At 43.3% G+C, this 17,990-nt stretch overlaps 1 protein-coding gene across 19 annotated transcripts in view; it reads right to left on the minus strand.

Annotated features, from left to right (window-relative positions):
- LOC139539159 (E3 ubiquitin-protein ligase MYCBP2-like) overlaps positions 1 to 17,990 on the minus strand; it is a 233,145-nt gene that overhangs the window by 100,165 nt on the left and 114,990 nt on the right. For all 19 annotated transcript variants that reach the window (XM_071342003.1, XM_071341989.1, XM_071341984.1 and 16 more), the window contains exons 24-33: positions 14,884 to 15,009; positions 14,302 to 14,429; positions 11,878 to 12,104; positions 11,703 to 11,786; positions 11,383 to 11,479; positions 10,805 to 10,997; positions 6,592 to 6,866; positions 3,635 to 3,856; positions 3,086 to 3,277; positions 1,628 to 1,834 (exon numbers count right to left, since the gene is read on the minus strand). In XM_071342003.1, the coding sequence (XP_071198104.1) occupies positions 1,628 to 1,834; positions 3,086 to 3,277; positions 3,635 to 3,856; positions 6,592 to 6,866; positions 10,805 to 10,997; positions 11,383 to 11,479; positions 11,703 to 11,786; positions 11,878 to 12,104; positions 14,302 to 14,429; positions 14,884 to 15,009 (1,751 nt within the window). The remainder of the gene's footprint in view (positions 1 to 1,627; positions 1,835 to 3,085; positions 3,278 to 3,634; positions 3,857 to 6,591; positions 6,867 to 10,804; positions 10,998 to 11,382; positions 11,480 to 11,702; positions 11,787 to 11,877; positions 12,105 to 14,301; positions 14,430 to 14,883; positions 15,010 to 17,990) is intronic.

Genomic DNA, 17,990 nt, shown 5'->3' on the forward strand with positions numbered 1-17,990 from the left:
CTCGAAATTAAGCTCAGGTGCATCCTGTTTCCATTGATCATCCTTGAGAGGTTTTTACAACTTGATTGTAGTCCACCTGTGGTAAATTCAATTGATTGGACATGATTTGGAAAGGCATACACCTGTCTATACATGGTCCCACAGTTGACAGTGCATGTCAGAGCAAAAACCAAGACACGAGGTCGAAAGAATTGTCCGTAGAACTCGAGACAGGTTTGGGGAAGGGTACCAAAAAAATGTCTGCAGCGTAGAACGGCCCCAAGAACACAGCGGCCTCCATCATTCGTAAATGGAAGAAGTTTGGAACCACCAAGACTCTTCCTAGAGCTGTCCGCCCGGGCAAACTGAGCAATCGGAGGAGAAAGGCCTTGGTCAGTGAGGTGACCAAGAACCCAATGGTCCCTCTGACAGAGCTCAAGAGTTCCTCTGTAGAGATGGGAGAACCTTCCAGAATGACAACCATCTCTGTAGCACTCCACCAATTAGGCCTTTATGGTAGAGTGGCCTGACGGAAGCCACTCCCTCAGTAAAAGGCACATGACAGTCAGCTTGGAGTTACCCAAAAGGCACCTAAAGGACTCTGACCATGAGAAACACAATTCTCTGGTCTGATGAAACCAAGATTGAACTATTTGGCCTGAATGCCAAGTGTCACGTCTGGAAGAAACCTGGCACCATCCTTACGGTGAAGCATGGTGGTGGCAGCATCATGCTATGGGGATGTTTTTCAGCGGCAGGGACTGGGAGACTAGTCAGGATCGAGGGAAAGATGAACAGATAAAAGTAGAGATCCTTGATGAAAACCTGCTCCAGAGCGCTCAGGACCTTAGTCTGGGGCGAAGGTTCACCTTCCAACAGAACAACAACCCTAATCACACAGCTAAGACAACGAATGCGTGTTTTCAGGACAAGTCTCTGAATGTCCTTGAGTGGCCGAGCCAGAGCCCGGATTTGAACCCGATTTGATTTGAACTGTATAACTGTCCTGTATAACTGCCCGTACAAACTGCCTGCGAAACGCCACTCTACCTACTGCTGTTATCACTCTCGGGGTCTGCAAATGTTGATCTGATCACATGAGTAGCCATGTGTGCTGTTACCACTCTCGGGGTCTGCAAATGCGAGTTGCAGTTGCTTTCTCCCTTTGGAAATACTAATGCTATATGCTGAATATTAGAAGTACAGTAATACTTTTGGCATTGTTGGAAAGATCAGACTATTCCCTTTTTAAGGACATCACTGTTATTTACCCACCTCGTACGGTTATGACGGGGAGAAAATCAGAGTTGTAAATTGTTTAACCTGCAGTCAGCTTTGTAGCCTATGATTACTCATGGGGTACTAAGGTTATAATATGTCACAATATAAATATTGCCAGCTAAGATGAATCTGAATGTGTACATGATGGAAGTTAGAGGTAAATCTAAAGAGGTAATATAGAGAAGAAGAAAAAATGTGTTGACTAAAATTACTGACTAAAAGTGTGTGCACTGATAATAACAAAAACTAAGACTGATGAAATGACTCAAATGTGACTAAGACTAAAAGTTATTAGTCAAAAGACAAACTAAATGTAAAATATCTACCAAAATTAACACAGAATTAAAGGCAGATCTAAAACTCTTACATCATCAGCGAGCACCTCCAACTCGTACTCATGGCTGCCTCCGCCGCCGTAGACACAAAAACCCACCAGCACCACGCCAGGCTTGTCTACTGTCAGACAGATGGCATCTGGAGAGCCATTGCCTGTGTTCCAGCTGCGGCCCTGGCTCGTCTTGGTGAAGCGGTTGGGAGTGGACTTCACAGAGTGAAGCGAGTTCAGACCGTCCACCTGGGACAGACGAAGAGACAAGTCATTATGGTGTCTTTTATATCGTTTTTTTTGTGGTCATGTACTGGTTGTATAAGGACATTTTATTAACGTCATTTTAGCAACCAGAAAAATGGGTATTTATCTGGTTGTAATCTGACCAGACAAAATATTTTTCACAACGCCTTAATCTTGTCATAATCTTTACCTGGTTTTAACAGATACTAATTCGTTCTAATCTGGTTATATGACGTCTTGTCAACCAGAAAACCAGTTTACAAAAAGCTAATTACATCATTAAGACCATGCGCCAAATGGGTGTTATTTATGAGCTTTATAATTCCACCAGGTGGTAGTACTGAGGTGAATAAACATGAGGGACGTTTCATTGTTATTGTACAAGACAATGACTGATCCAACCTCATGACCATGACGTCAGCCAGAAACATTACAACGAGGATGTCCTGATCTATGTGGTTAGCATTAGTCACCTTGCTATTTATGCAACACCTATTTGGCCAGAGAGAGCCTGCCTGTTGTTGTTACAAGGATATCCAGGGCCCAAAAGGGAACAATAGCAGTTTCCTTGACAACATAAACAATGGATTTTGAGCAAGCAGCTGGGGCTGTGGTCATGATGACAGGGTGCCAGAGTGATTGAGATTGAGTGTTGAGAATGCAACCGTTGGCCGCTGGGTACAGCGAAACAGACGGAAATGTGGTTGGACAGAGTGAGAGACGTCACTCCACCAAGTGACTCAGCGTCTTGTAAACAAGATAAGTCATTCTGACGTTTTTTTCTCTGTTTTGTTATTATAATTTTCAAACTATATATTGGATGCAGATTAACATTTGATGTACATTTGATGAACATTTTATTAAATTAATATTAAAATTGCAATGAAACAATACACTGTAAATGGTGGATATTAAAAGCTGAATGACAACCCCAACAGAGCACTATATTTGGTCTGGAGTCAGGTCTAAACTTGATTTAGACAACATTGGGGAAGGCCGATTCAATTATGAATCCAGCCAACCCAGCAAAAGGAATAGGACTAGATTTAGTTTGTAAAAATGCTGACAATATCAATGTCCTGTATTGTTCTGTTCAATCCCTGAATAGACAGAACCTGGTAATATATTAAATCCCAAACAACACAAACCTTGAGCTCTCTCTTTACACATAAACCAGATATAGAATGTGTGTGTGTGTGTGTGTGAGACACAGTGTGTGTGCGGAGTGCACATGCGCATGTGTATGTTCTTTACCTCGGAGCCCAGGGCAGAGGCGGTGAGCTCAGAGACTATGCTGGCCAGCAGGCCACAGGTGTTGGAGACTAGGTGGGGGGAGAAGACCTCCACCTCCTTCCTCAGGCTTTTCCTCACCGGTAGCACCACGATCACCAGCATCTTCTCAAGAACCTCCCGGAAACTTGCCATCCCCATCAGGTTCTCCTCCCTCTGAAAGGGGAGAGGAGAAAAGGAGAGAAAGAAAGCTAAAGAAAAGTATGGTCAGCAACAGTGTCTTCTCTAATTTTATTTAAAAAAAAATATATATTTCAATGATAACACATTTTAATAGGAGTGTTACAACAGTAAAATAGGTCAAGATAGATTGCCAACCCCTGTGCTAGATATGGAATATTCACAAAAAGTCTCATAGCACGAGTGCTGACCTAAGTTGAGCTTTTAAGATAATAATGAAGATTGCATAGACCTGGGAAACTGAACCTAGACCGACACTCCAACTTGGGAGATGCTTTTTGAATACAGGTCCTCATTGGTCACACATTGTGTTGAAATTTCGCTTTCACTCACGTGGCTGAGTTTCTCCATGTGCGCCACCAGCAGGGGGAAGCGGTGGGCGAGCGCCGAGTCATTCTCCGTGCTGACCTGTTTGACCAGCGAGCGCAGCAGCACCTCGCCGTCGTACGCAATGGGCAAGATGGACGTCAGCTTGACTGTTGTGTTGCACAGCGCAGACATCACCGCCGCCAACAGTCGGCTGCTCGATGTGCGGAAGTTGGCCTCGGCGATGTCCTGGTGAAAGGGAGAGGGGAAAGAAGGGTGGGTGAGGTGGCAAGAGCCAGATAACATGAGCCAGAATGCATTCTAACCTAAATGATCACTAGCTGTGTCTTTTTTTAGATAATTTTGGTACACAAAAGCTTAGAGGAGCCATTGTGATAGAAACCAAGACACTGGCCGTGTCTGAAATATGACTTGCCTACTACTTACTTAAACGGCATAGTCTGTACTAGTAGTACTACATACTAGTGTGAATTTACTGTTTACAGCATATATGTCAGAGTCAAGGCCCGCGGGCCACATCCGGCCCGCGAGAAGGTTTTTTACGGCCCCTGGGATGATCTTGATTTATTATTAGAACCGGCCCGCAGACCGCAGCAAGCCGGCAGCCCGCAGATCTTTTACACGCACCAATACTACATTTCCCACAATGCAACGGTGACGCACCGAGCAGTAGGCTGCTGTGTAAATGAGATGGAGCTGCCTTGGGAAAAACTTGTGGGTTTGACAACCGACGGAGCACCTGCGATGTGTGGACACAGGAGCGGACTGATGGCGAAGATACGGGAAAAGATGCAAGAGGAAAACGCGACAGGTGAGCTGACAGCTTATCATTGTATCATACACCAGGAAGCGTTGTGCGGTAAAGCCTTGAAAATGGAGCATGTAATGAGCATCATCACACGCACAGTTAACTTTATCAGAGCCAAAGGTTTGAATCACCGCCAGTTCAAGGCATTTCTGACGGAGTTAGAAACGGAGCATGGTGATTTGCCTTATCACACAGAGGTGCGATGGCTAAGCCAGGGAAAGGTGCTTCAAAGATGTTTCGAGCTTCGTGAGGAGATTTGTCTGTTCTTGGACAGCAAAGGGAAAGACACAACACAACTCCGAGACGAAATGTTTCTGTGTGAAATGGCTTTTCTGTGTGACATTACGAGTCATCTGAATGCAATGAACTTGCAGCTGCAGGGTCGGGATCATGTCATCTCTGATATGTACAGTACAGTGAAGGCATTTAAAACCAAACTGACTCTGTGGGAGACGCAGATGCGGAAAGAAAATTTGAGCCACTTTCCCAGCTGCCAGACCATGAAAGAGAAGCTCTCTACCAGTGCGTTCCCGAGCGCACAGTTGGCTGATAAAATAGGTATGCTTGCCGCTGACTTTCGACGCCGATTTGCTGACTTTGAAGCACAAAAAAGCAGGTTGGAACTGCTCGGTAACCCATTTGCTGTTGACGTGGAAAGCTCACCACCAAACCTCCAAATGGAGTTGATTGACCTCCAATGCAATGATGCACTGAGGGCAAAATATGCGGCAGTGGGTGCTGCGGAGTTCGCCCGTTTCCTCCCCGACACAATGCCCCAGCTGCGCATCCAGGCTGCTCAAACGTTGTCTATGTTTGGCAGCACATACCTGTGTGAACAACTGTTTTCTTTGATGAACCTGAACAAAACATCACACAGAAGTCGACTTACTGCTGAACACCTCCACTCAATTCTGAGGATTTCCTCAGCTCAGAGCCTTACCCCGAACATTGATGAACTTGTGGAAAAGATGGGACACCACCAAGTATCACCCTCAACCTCAAACAAGTGAACATTACTGTGCAATCACATATTTAGAGTTTTTACTCAGTTCAAGTTTAAAAGTTAAAGTTTAATATTTGTTTTCACTGCATGTTACTTCTCCTTAAACAAAGTGTTGTTTTTGATTAATAGATTTTTGCACTTTATTTTATTGTATTTCAATCCAATTATATTTTAAAAATATTTCAGTTGAGTGGATGATAGAAAATTGCTATTATTGTTTTTTTCTTTGAAGTAAATTTAGCCCACTTTTGCTAAAATAGAAAATATAGGCTACTGATGGTGCCTTGAATACCGGTTTCTTTCATTTAATGTTCATGTTATGGGGATTTTTATATAAAGGAAATTTGTCTTTTGTGTCTGTTGAAAATTAAAGATTACTGACAGAGCCATAAGAAAATATTGCTTTATTTATCTGATCATATTGGAATATATTTGTTAGGTTTTCAGTAGGTTCAATTAGGTTCACTAGACTATATGCGTCATTTAAAAATTTTTCAATGAACATTCGAACAGTCCGGCCCTCGGCTTGTAGCTAAATTTTTTATTTGGCCCTCCGTCCATTTGACTTTGACACCCCTGGTTTACAGGGTTCGTACAGACCGTGGAAAGACAAATTCAAGGACTTAAGTACTTGCCATGTCAAAAACTCCCTCTAAACAGTATCAGGCGTGAGTGACATCACTACACAACACAAACAGATGCGGTCAAATATATTGGCATCTTCGCATGATTCACTAGGTCTTAAAAAAAGTTTACATTGAAAAATGATTTTGTATTTACACAGGTATTTGTTTGGTTACAACTGCACAGGACCAATGAAAAAAAGACATCAAAACTGAAATTTAGATTTTTCACTTCAAGTAAAAAATAAAATAAAAACTTGAATTATTCTAAATTAAATTAGGTTGGAGGAAATTATTCGTATTTACTGTGTAATTTCTCTCAACTGTGGTAAGTTGCAGGTGCCCACAGGTTAAAAACAGCCATGAAACCAAAAAACTAAACATTCTGCTCCGTTGCACTACATTGTAAAGTGACCCATATATTTGACCACATCTGTAAGTCTATGCAGTCTGTGTAGGAACTGAACAAACAACCTTAATGTTGAACCCACAATCTTGGTCAACAGAGCTCCCTCTCTCTTTGACCCACCTGGTCGAGGCAGTTGAGCAAGTCGCAGAGGCAGGCCCACTGCAGAGCGGGCTTGGGGTAGAAGGAGTGGAAGCAGGAGGTAAAGGTGTTGTGGCACTCCTGCAGCACGGCCTCCAGCAGGGTGAGGGGCTGGGACAGGTAGCCCTGAGGGTCGTTGTCCAGCTTGGTCAGGCAGTTGTCCATGCCCTCCGAGAGGATCTTCTTGAGCAGGCTACGGGTGTTGCCGACGCACTCCACCAGCTTGCTGGACTCTTCCACCACCGCCTTGGCACTGGCTGGAGAGGAGGGAAGAACAGTAATAGGACAGTGGCCTGGGGGTTTAGCCATGCTGTTACATTCAGTTGACAAGAAACTTTACTTAACACTAGAACCGCTGGAACTTGAGGGACCCCCCTTAAAACTAATGAGCAGTCATTCTGATTTCATGTATGCCATCGCAAAAAATTGGTTGTGTTTATGAAGGCCTTTGGAAACAGAATACAATTTTATATTTTAAATAACAGAATAGCATTTATTCATTTATGCTATTGTAGGCTACATGTAAAAGCAAAAAAACTAAAATTCAAGTGTTCAATCAATTTTTATTCATGGCGTGCCATTGTTATAACTATGAAACAGAAAGCATGTGTGTTGGAACACGGTAACAGCTTATTTTTAGAACGACAAAATAAAAAAATACCCCAACCACCAAGACGCACGGTCAAGATTCATCAAATGATGAAAACATCAGTAGCCTTAAAAACTCTTATAAGCGCCAAGTGGCCTTGATAAATAGTTGAACACATCACAAAAGCAAATCAAATGTTATTGGTCACGTACACTTATTTAGCATATGTTATTGCAGGTGTAGCGAAATGCTGGTGTTCCTAGCTCCAACAGCGCAGTAATATCTAACAATTCACAACAATACACAAATCTAAAAGTAAAAGAATGACAGAAATATAAATATTAGGACAAGCAAAAATAGAGTAGAATAGAATACACTATATACATGAGATGAGTAAAGCAGTATGTAAACATTATTAAAGTGAATAGGGTTCCATTATTAAAGTGGCCAGTGATTCCATGTCTATGTACAGTACCAGTCAAACGTTTCGACACACCTACTCATTCAATGGTTTTTCTTTATTTTTACTATTTTCTACATTGTAGAACAGTGAAGACATCAAAACTACGAAATAACACATGGAATCATTTAAGTTAACTGCACCTCAGACTGCATCCCAAACAAATGCTTCACCGAGTTCAAGTAACATCTCAACATCAACTGTTCAGAGGAAACTCAAATTGCTGCAAAGAAACCACTACTAAAGGACACCAATAAGAAGAGACTTGCTTGGGAAAAGAAACAAAAGCAATGGAGATTAGACCGGTGGAAATCTGTCTTTTGGTCTGGAGTCCAAATTGGAGATTTTGGGTTTCAAACGCCGTGTCTTTGTGAGACGCAGAGTAGGTGAACGGATGATTTCCGCATGTGTGGTTCCCACCGTGAAGCATGGAGGAGGTAGTGTGATGGTGCTTTACTCGTGACACTGTCAGTGATGTATTTAGAATTCAAGGCACATTTAACCAGCATGGCTATCTCAGCATTCTGAAGTGATATGCAATCCCATCTGGTTTGCACTTATTGGGACTATGATTTGTTTTTCAACATGACAATGACCCAACACACCTCCAGACTGCGTAAGGGCTATTTGACCAAGAAGGAGAGTGATGAGTGCTGCATTAGATGACCTGGCCTCCACAATCACCACAGAGTGAAGGAAAAGCATCCATGCTCAGCATATGTGGGAACTCATTCAAGATTGTTGGGGAAAAAACTCCAGGTGAAGCCTGTTGAGAGAATGCCAAGAGTGTGCAACGCTGTCATCAAGGCAAAGGATAGCTATTTTGAAGAATCTCACACACTTTCTTGGTTACTACATGACTCCATATGTGTTATTTCATAGTTTTGATGTCTTCACTATTATTCTACAATGTAGAAAATAGCAAAAATAAAAACCCTTGAATGAGTAGGTGTCCAAACTTTTGACTGGTACTGTATATATAGGGCAGCAGCCTCTAAGGTGCAGGGTTGATTAGCCAGGTGGTAGCCGGCCAGTGATAGCTATTTAACAGTCTGATGGCCTTGAGATGGAAGCTGTTTTTCAGTCTCTCGGTCCCCGCTTTGATGCACCTGTACTGACCTCGCCCTTCTGGATGACAGAGGGGTGAACAGGCCGTGGCTCGGGTGGTTGATGTCCCTCATGATCTTTTTGGCCGTCCTTTGACAATCGGGTGCTGTAGGTGTCCTGGAGGGCCCCCGGTGATGTGTTGGGCAGACCGTACCACCCTCTGGAGAGCCCTGCGGTTGCGGGTGGTGCAGTTGCCATACCAGGCGGTGATACATTCCGACAGGATACCCTTAGCTGTGCATCTTTAAAAGTTTGACGGTCTTAGGGGCCAAGACGAATTTCTTCAGCTTCCTGAGGTTGAAGAGGCGCTGTTGCACCTTCTTCACCACACTGTGTGGTTGGATCATTTCAGATTGTCAGTGATGTGTACGCCGGGGAACTTGAAGCTTTCCACCTTCTCTACTGCTGTCCCGTCGATGTGGATAGGGGCATGCTCCCTCTGCTGTTTACTGAAGTCCACCATCAGCTCTTTCATTTGGTTGACGTTGAGGGAGAGGTTATTTTTCTGTCACCACTCTTCCAGGGCCCTCACCTCCTCCCTGTAGGCTGTCTCGTCATTGTTGGTAATCAGGCCTACTACTGTTGTGTTGTCTGCAAACTTGATGATTGAGTTGGAGGTGTGCATGGCCACGCAGTCATGGGTGAACAGGGAGTAGAGGGGGCTGAGCACGCACCCATTTGTAATTCATGATTTGCTGTAGACCCTGCCACATACGTCTAGTGTCGGAGCCGTTGAATTGCGACTCCACTTTGTACTGACGTTTTACCTGTTTAATGGCCTTACGGAAGGAATAACTACACTATTTGTATCCAACAATATTCCCAGACACCTTGCCATGGTTAAATGTGGTGGTTTGCGCTTTCAGTTTTGCGCGAATGCTGCCATCTATCCACGGTTTCTGGTTTTAATAGATATTCCTATACACTTCCTGATGATCGCAGGCACCGTGTCCGTGTAAACGTCAATGTTATTCTCTGAGGCTACCCGGAACATATCCCAGTCCGCGTGATCAAAACAATCTTGAAGCATGGATTCCCGACCGATCGGCGTTGAGACCTTAGCACAGGTACTTCCTGTTTGAGTTTCCGACGATAGGAAGGGAGGAGCAAAAGGAAGTGCTAATCTGATTTGCCGAAGGGAGGGCGGGGTAGGCCCGTGTAGGCGTCTCGAAAAGGGTGAGTAGCAGCTGATAATGTTTTTCCAAAGCGTTATGTCATTATAATGCAGTGAAAAATAGTTACTTATTGTCAGCTCGTGCGCGTCTTCATGCAGTTGCATTTCATTTAGCTCTTATCCCTTGTGCTAGCTGTTGACCATTTTTGTTACTTTCACTTGCTTGACACACTTTGGTTGTAATGCCTAATAGTCTCCGGTTTTCACATTGTGTCCCGTCCTCTTGTCATCCTTCAGCACCGTTGTGGAGTACAACAGCTGCGCCGGTGCCTTATTTTGCGCAGACGGAGGGAGCTCACATCTCGCTTTGTTCTTGGTGCCGGCCAGACTTGTTTTCTTCGCAAAAAACTTGTTCGCCAATTACAGTGAAGTGAATAAATTGGCCCATGGTGAAATTTCTCCCCTTGCCAAGGTAAGGTTCCACAAGCCTCATCACCACATTGTCCGACACTAGCTCACCTGCTGCCCAATGTGGATATTTTCCCAGATATTGAAAATCGTTCAGCATGTACAATTATGCACGCTCTCACTGTGTAGTCTACTCTAAAAGTTGGACAGAGTAGGCATGACTTAAAAAATGGAAGTCAAAATGACTGTTTTAGCGGTTCTATTGTCAAAGCTGACAGGTATAATGGTTTTGTTACTTGCTATGAGCCTGTAAAATGTAAGGCTAATAATGTGTTAGGTCTCTCTACGTAGTAAAATCCTTGGCATCAACTTAGATATTTGTGTGTGTGTGTGTGTGTGTGTGTGTGTGTGTGTGTGTGTGTGTGTGTGTGTGTGTGTGTGTGTGTGTGTTCGTGCATGCTTCCGTGCCTGCCGCATATGTGTGCGCGTTTGTGCACGTGCATCTTTGTAACCCTACCAGATATGGGGAAGATCTCACAGATGTAGACGCGGAGCAAGCGCAGGCAGCAGGTCCCTACGAAGCGCAGGCGCTCCAGGTCCAGCAGGGTGGCCGTGTACTGGAAGCCTTTCAGGCCCCTCAGTTCCTCCACCCCCAGCACCAGGGTGGTCCAGCTCCAGTGGAGGATCCTCAGCAGGGACTCAAAACACTCCTACAGGGAGAGGAGGGGAGGACAACTTTGCTGCAGTTTTATTAAATGTTTACTACAGCTTTACAACCTATTCATGAAATCTTCACTAGCAACATCCTAACTACTATTGTATTACACTCCAGGGTGATGTTCATTATGGCATGCAATGGAAAATGTTTTAAAACATTTTGCAACTGAAAACTAAAACGAGTGTTTCTTATTGAACAAGCCCAGGTAGACCCTCCCTGTTTAACTACATTTTATTCTGTTTGGTGACTGATGAACACAATCCAGGTGTTAAATTGGTAATTCCTAAATAAGACAGGCCTGTGTATTGATTCTGGGGTCTCTGTGGCCTTCCTGGGAACAAGTCTAGCTAGGGGAAACACAAGCGTACGGTACGTACCACTGAGACGGTCCTGGCGAAGGAGCGTTTGAGGATGTGAACCGGCTCACTGGTCTGCTGTTTCCCTTTGGCTGCGTTGCCATCGTTCGACGGAAGCCTGGAATAGTAAAACAACCACATCCCATTCCCATTACAAAGCTGGTTTCTTGAAGTTCATCAATATACATTTCATGGGTCACTATTTCAGACAACGTGAGAATGATGGTGCCGACAGACATGGCAGCTCAGCTTCTAACTCCTAAGCAACTTTTGCAATAACATCTGCTAAATATGTCTATGTTACCAATAAAATGTGATTTGCATGTAGAAAAATGACTTGCCTGTACAAGAGGTGAGCTATTTGACCTGCGTTCACATCGGTACCGTTGTTTGACTTCTTGGAGCTCTTGAACTGAAAGACCACACTGCAAAAGGGTGTAGGTTGACATTATTCACAATGACAATGAGGATATCTTTCGAAGTAATATATGTATTTCTACGAACTACAATAGATACCTGTCATCTGTGGTGATGGTGGCCTGTCCGTGGGAGCCACAGTCTGAGCTGGGCCCAGAGACCTGGGCCCAGGCCACGTACCACCAGCCCAGCTGCAGCTGCACCGGTTCGTCAAACATCATGGCGTACTTCTCCCTGGCAGCGCAGTCATAGGCCAGGACGTCAGTCTCAGCCAGGAGGTCCCCATCCGTCTCATGGTCTCCACCATCAGGCCCAAGCTCTAACAACTGCACAGTAACAACACAACAGTCAGCAATGACACACAACAGTCAACCTTACCAGCAGAACTTGAATAGACCTCTATTCGGGCTGTGGTATGATTTAAACTATTTGCTAATGTGTTCAATATCACAGAACCTAGCAATATAAAGGTTACATTAATACATTGATAAATAAACAAACAGTTGACGCTAGAATACCTACTAACCTTGATATTTGAAGTGTACTCAAACAACTGAGATTATAGGTTAAATATACAGGTATTGTAACTACCAAAATAAAGGAAACACATAAGTCAGGGTTCGTACAGAATGTGGCACGTTAAATTCAAGGACTTTCAAGTACTTTTCAAGCACTAATATTTATTTTCAAGGACCATCAATTTTTTAGTAGGTCATATTCTGAAATTGTTTCTAGTCGCCACCAGATGGCAGTATATCTCCACAACCGCATGAAAAAAATAACTTAGTATTTATCACTACCGTACAAGTTATCCTCCATAATAGGTCATTTAACTACTTATCTAATACGAGTGGTAAGTCGGTACTGATCATTTGGTAATTTGAGTAGTGATGAGCAGAGTTTTGGGACATGCCTACTGATGCACACATTTCCTATTTGCATTACAACACAATTCCAATTCGTATTACTACACAATTCCAATTCGTATTACTACACAATTCCAGCTTAATGACTGTTTTTATTTGGGCATTTGGGAATCTACTACTTAACAGCCACGAAAAATCTTCTTACTTCCGACTGGCAGCTTTAGTGTCGGCGGTCGTGAAAAGAGCGGGTGGGCTGTATTTGTATTTAATGGGATCCCCATTAGCTGCTCTCTTCCTGGGGTCCAAACACACCAAAGCACCCACATTACATATAAAACAAAATATAAAACAGTGAACTACGTTTGTACTGAATGAGCTAAAGATAAAACAGTACATCATATAACATCCCTACACCACCACATATCCACAACACAATGTTCAATACCACCATACAACAATATCACAATGTGTGCGTATGCATGCGTCTGTACCTTTGTGTGTGTGTCTCTTCACAGTCCCTGTTGTTACATAAGATGTTTTTGTAGCTGCATTTCAAATCTGATTCTACTGCTTGCATAAGTTACCTGATGTGGAATTGAGTTCCATGTGGTCATGGCTCTATGTAGTACTGTGCACTTCCCATAGTCTGTTCAGGACTTGGGGACTGTGAAGAGACCACAGGTGGCATGTCTTTTGGAGTATGCATGGGTGTCAGATGTGTGTGTATTTTAAAACAGACAGCTTGGTACATTCAACACCTCTTACAAAAACAAGTAATGATTGAATTCATCTGTCTTTCACTTTGAGCCAGGAGAGATTGACATGCATGTCATTAATGTTAGCTCTCCGTGTACTTTTAAAGGGCCAGCTGTTGCTGTAATAGCTGACGTGTTGAGTCATCCGCGTACATAGACACACTGGCCTTACGCAAAGCCAGTGGCATATCGTTAGTTAAGATTGAAAAAAGCAAGGGGCCTAAACAGTTACCCTGGGGAATTCCTGATTCTACCAAGATTATGTTTGAGATGCTTCCATTACAGAACACCCTGTGTTTTGTTAGACAAGTAACTCTTTATCCACATTATAGCAGGGTGTGTAAAGCCATACCACATATATTTTTCCAGCAGCAGACTATGATAGATCATGTCAAAAGCTGCACTGAAGTCTAACAAGACAGCCCCCACAATCTTTTTATCATCAATTTCTCTCAGCCAATCATAATTCATTTGTATAAGCGCTGTGCTTGTTGTGTGTCCTTCCTTATAAGCGTGCTGAAAGTCTGTTGTCAATTTGTTTACTGTGAAATAGCATGGTATCTGATAAAATACAATGTTTTCCAGAAGTTTACTAAGGGTTGGTAACATGCTGATTGGTTGGCTATTTGAGCCAGTAAAGGGGGCTTTACTATTCTTGGGTAGTGGAATGACTTTAGCGTCCCTCCAGGGCCTATTAAGACACTGTGTTGGTGTTTCCTTTATTTTGGCAGTTACATTTACATTGGTGATAGCTTTTGGGTGTGAGAACTGTGTGGCAGCCGTCAGTGCTGTGGGTAGTACACATTGGTGGTAAATGGGATAAATTACCGTCAAACATGTATAGACCTAGCAAAAAGAGCTAGAGGAAATGCAGTCCATTTGCTAGTGTCCCTGCTACTGACCTTGAGCTTAGCGGTGTACTCCCCACGGCCCCCGAACAGGCCCAGTCCCCCCAGCAGGATGTCCGCATCAGAACAGAAGCGGATGGCCTCCACCGAGTGGGCCGAGTAACCCCAGCCACCCCCGTGACCTATGACATTACACATGAAGTTGCGATGACTCAGGCTCTGCAGCATCATCATCTGTGCTCATAACAATACAATGAGGTTAATTTTACAGGCAGATTTTTTGTTGAGCGGCTGGTCGGGGGGCCAGAACATAATTACAAATGATTTGTAGACTGCAAATTGAATGCAAGAAGCCTAAACAGATAATGTTTTAATAAAACAATCATTTTAACTATTGCTTACATTTGCATTTGAGGGAATACTTGGGAACAGATTACTTAAATAAAAATCAATTGGAGCTGATTTCCTGGTGTTTTTAGAGTCTTATGTCAATCAAAGACATTTTCAGAAAAATTGGGGGGCCAATGAAACCACTCGCGGTTAGGGAACCTTGCTGCAGAAACCACCCGCAGTTAGGGAACCTTGCTGTAGAAGATGAGAACTGAAACACATGAGTGACTGAGTGTGTGGACTCACTCTCGAAGCGGTTGACCACGCTGTAGTCCTCCTTGGAGTAGACCTTCATAACGGCCTGAGTCTCCTCCTCTGTGCTGGCCACGCCCATCTTCAGCTCTGGCATGGCCGCCAGCGTATCCAGGCAACCTGGTCACAACACAGTCCATGCTTAACATTATCATCAGACGAATTGACATACCTGTTTATCGTTTTGTCTGTTTTTGGTGTGCCTTTGTAAGTGCTTGACAGTACTTCTGTAAAAGCACTGTGCTAAAGTGGTACACTGTGCTAACATGGTACACTGTGCTAAAGTGGTACAGAAAAATAAATGTTCTTATTAGCTAGGCCTTTCTGCAAATACAGAGATGAATAATTCATTTTTAAAGGGGAAAAACAAGGACAAAGAGTGCAGCAAAATAGCCTCGAACATTTAGATAATGGCTGCCGTTTTACAAGCTCCTATCCAATTGCGCTATTTTGTTAGTTTTTTCGCATTGTTTGTAACTTATTTGGAAACATAATGTTGCTGCTACCGTCTCTTAGGACCAAAGAGAGCTTCTGGACATCAGAACAGCAATAACACACCTCGAACTGGACAAAGTTTTTTCTTTAATGAGTCCGACGTGAAGGATATACTGCTTCCCCGAGACCAGGCCCAAATCCCCATCATTCGCGTGAAGACGGAAAGACGGGGAGGAGATCGGGGTGCCTTGTGAGAATTCGTCGGCGAATGGGTAACCAGCCTCTATCATCCGTTCTATTGGCCGATCTCCATTCAAAATTATCCTACCAACGGGACATTAAAAACTGTAATATCTTATGTTTCACTGAGTCGTGGCTGAACGACAACACGGATAAAATAGAGCTGGCTGGCTTTTACGTGCATCGGTAGGACAGCTATGTCTGGTAAGACGAGGGGTGGGGGTGTGTCGAGGAAATGCTCGTCTGAGGTAGAGTACCTCATGATAAGCTGTAGACCACACTATCTACCAAGAGAGTTTCCATTTATATTATTCGTAGCCATCTATTTACCACCACAAACCGATAATGGCACGAAGACGGCACTCAACGGCACTCAAAGGCCATAAGCAAACAAGAAAATGCTCATCCAGAAGCGGCGCTCCTGCTGGCCGGGGATTTAAATGCAGGCAAACTTAAATCTGTTCTACCTCATTTCTACCAGCATGTCACATGTGCAACCAGAGGAAAAACATCTCTAGACCACCTTTACTCTACACACAGAGACGCATACAAAGGTCTCTCTCGCCCTCCATTTGGTAAATCTGACCATAATTATATCCTACTGATTCCTGCTTACAAGCAAAAACTAAAGCAGGACGTACCAGTGACTCGCTCAATACAGAAGTGGTCAGATGGCATGGATGCTAAGCTACAGGATTTTTTTTGCTAGCCAGACTGGAATATGTTCCCGGGATTCATCCAATGGCATTAAATGAGTATACCACCTCAGTCACCGGCTTCATCAATAAGTGCATTGAGGACGTCGTCTCCACAGTGATCGTACGTACATTTCCCAACTAGGGCTATTGCGGTGAATGTATTACCACCACACCGGCGGTCACGAGTCTCGACCATAGTCAAATTCCACGTGACAGTTCAGTCACGGTAATTATGGTTCGCCAAACTCTGATGCTGCTGATGGTCATTGGTATGCCTACCAAACTTGCTAACTGCCTGGTACTCAGCACTCTATTGTCCCTCTAATCACTCTGACATAAATAGAAATGTATTTGAAAATCTAATCAAACACTTCATGAGAGCACATGAGCTCATGTTGCGCAACATTTCAATAGGCTATGCAATTGCGTGAGAAAACAGAGTTTTGGCCTCAACTGAAAAAAGGAGGATCCGCTTTCTATAGGCTAGGCCTACTTTATTTATCAACATTACTAATATTAAGCACATTGCTTATATTTACAACAGGAGTATAGCCTACCTGGCTGGCATGAAAACAAACCACGGGGAAAAGCGTCCTCTATTCGCTATTTAAGTGCATAGATGACATGTATTCTTTCCCCTGCCCCTGTTTCAATACAGGTTCATGATAATGGTGCATTCTAAATCAAAACAAATTTCACACATATATTAGTTAGTATATGTAAAGATAAGATTATATCAAGAATAGTCTGATGGGTGACAATATTAGCCTGCGGATTACGTATCACTTGTGAATGATGCCCAGCATAAGAAACAATGACTTTCGAATCATAGTCCATAGGCCTATATGTTTTAATAAGGTTTGTATGACAATTAAAGTGGCCAAATAACTTCTTAAAATTAAGCACATAAATCCACTTTACAAGGGGTGTAGAGCCTAACTGGCATACATACACAGCACGTGAGTTTAAAGTTTGGGGAAGATGATTTTCACCATAAAAATGCACCTTTATAATAAAAGCATTACAAGTCCAACGCTCTAACCACTAGGCTACCTGCCGCCCAATTTGCGCTTATAGCCTACTACCATGTGTGCATTGCTGCACTTATAATGTGAAGAAATAGCCTAATAGTTTATCAACATTTTAAGCTAAACGTTTTGATCTGCTGCATCAGTCACATAGCGTAAAAAAGTTTTTTTGTTGCTAGTGGTTGTATTTATTTGGGATCTTTCACATCCAACAACTGTCCCAGACTATGTTTGGAATATTTCTTCCTCACACAGAATAGGTCAACCTTTGTACCATGGGGGATAGTAGATTGATATAGGCTAGTGCTTGCTGTTCGTTGGCTGACAAAAAGTAAATGTGGACAGATCTTCCAATATCTTGAATATGCACCTCGGAATTGGATTAGGACGCGTGCAGTTGCATCCCTGATGTGTCTTCACTTGTTGCCTGTGAGAAAGACCCGGTCACGTGATGGGCCGCGCGCAGCACTCAGCGAGATTGGCACAACGGCCACTGGTAGCAAAAGGCATGGATTTTTTGAGGGTACGTTACGGCCACACAAAGGGGATGCCGCAGTGAAATTCTCGGCATTATCAAGTGCTTGTCAAATTGTGAATGAAAGACTGTGCAGCCTGCTTAAAAATCAAAGCAAAGATCATGCCTTTCAAGCAACTTTTTTCAAAATCATCATTAGAGTTGCATCATGCAGCCTTACAATGC

Source organism: Salvelinus alpinus, chromosome 14 (assembly GCF_045679555.1).
Source record: "Salvelinus alpinus chromosome 14, SLU_Salpinus.1, whole genome shotgun sequence".
In the NCBI taxonomy this organism is placed as follows: Eukaryota; Metazoa; Chordata; class Actinopteri; order Salmoniformes; family Salmonidae; genus Salvelinus; species Salvelinus alpinus.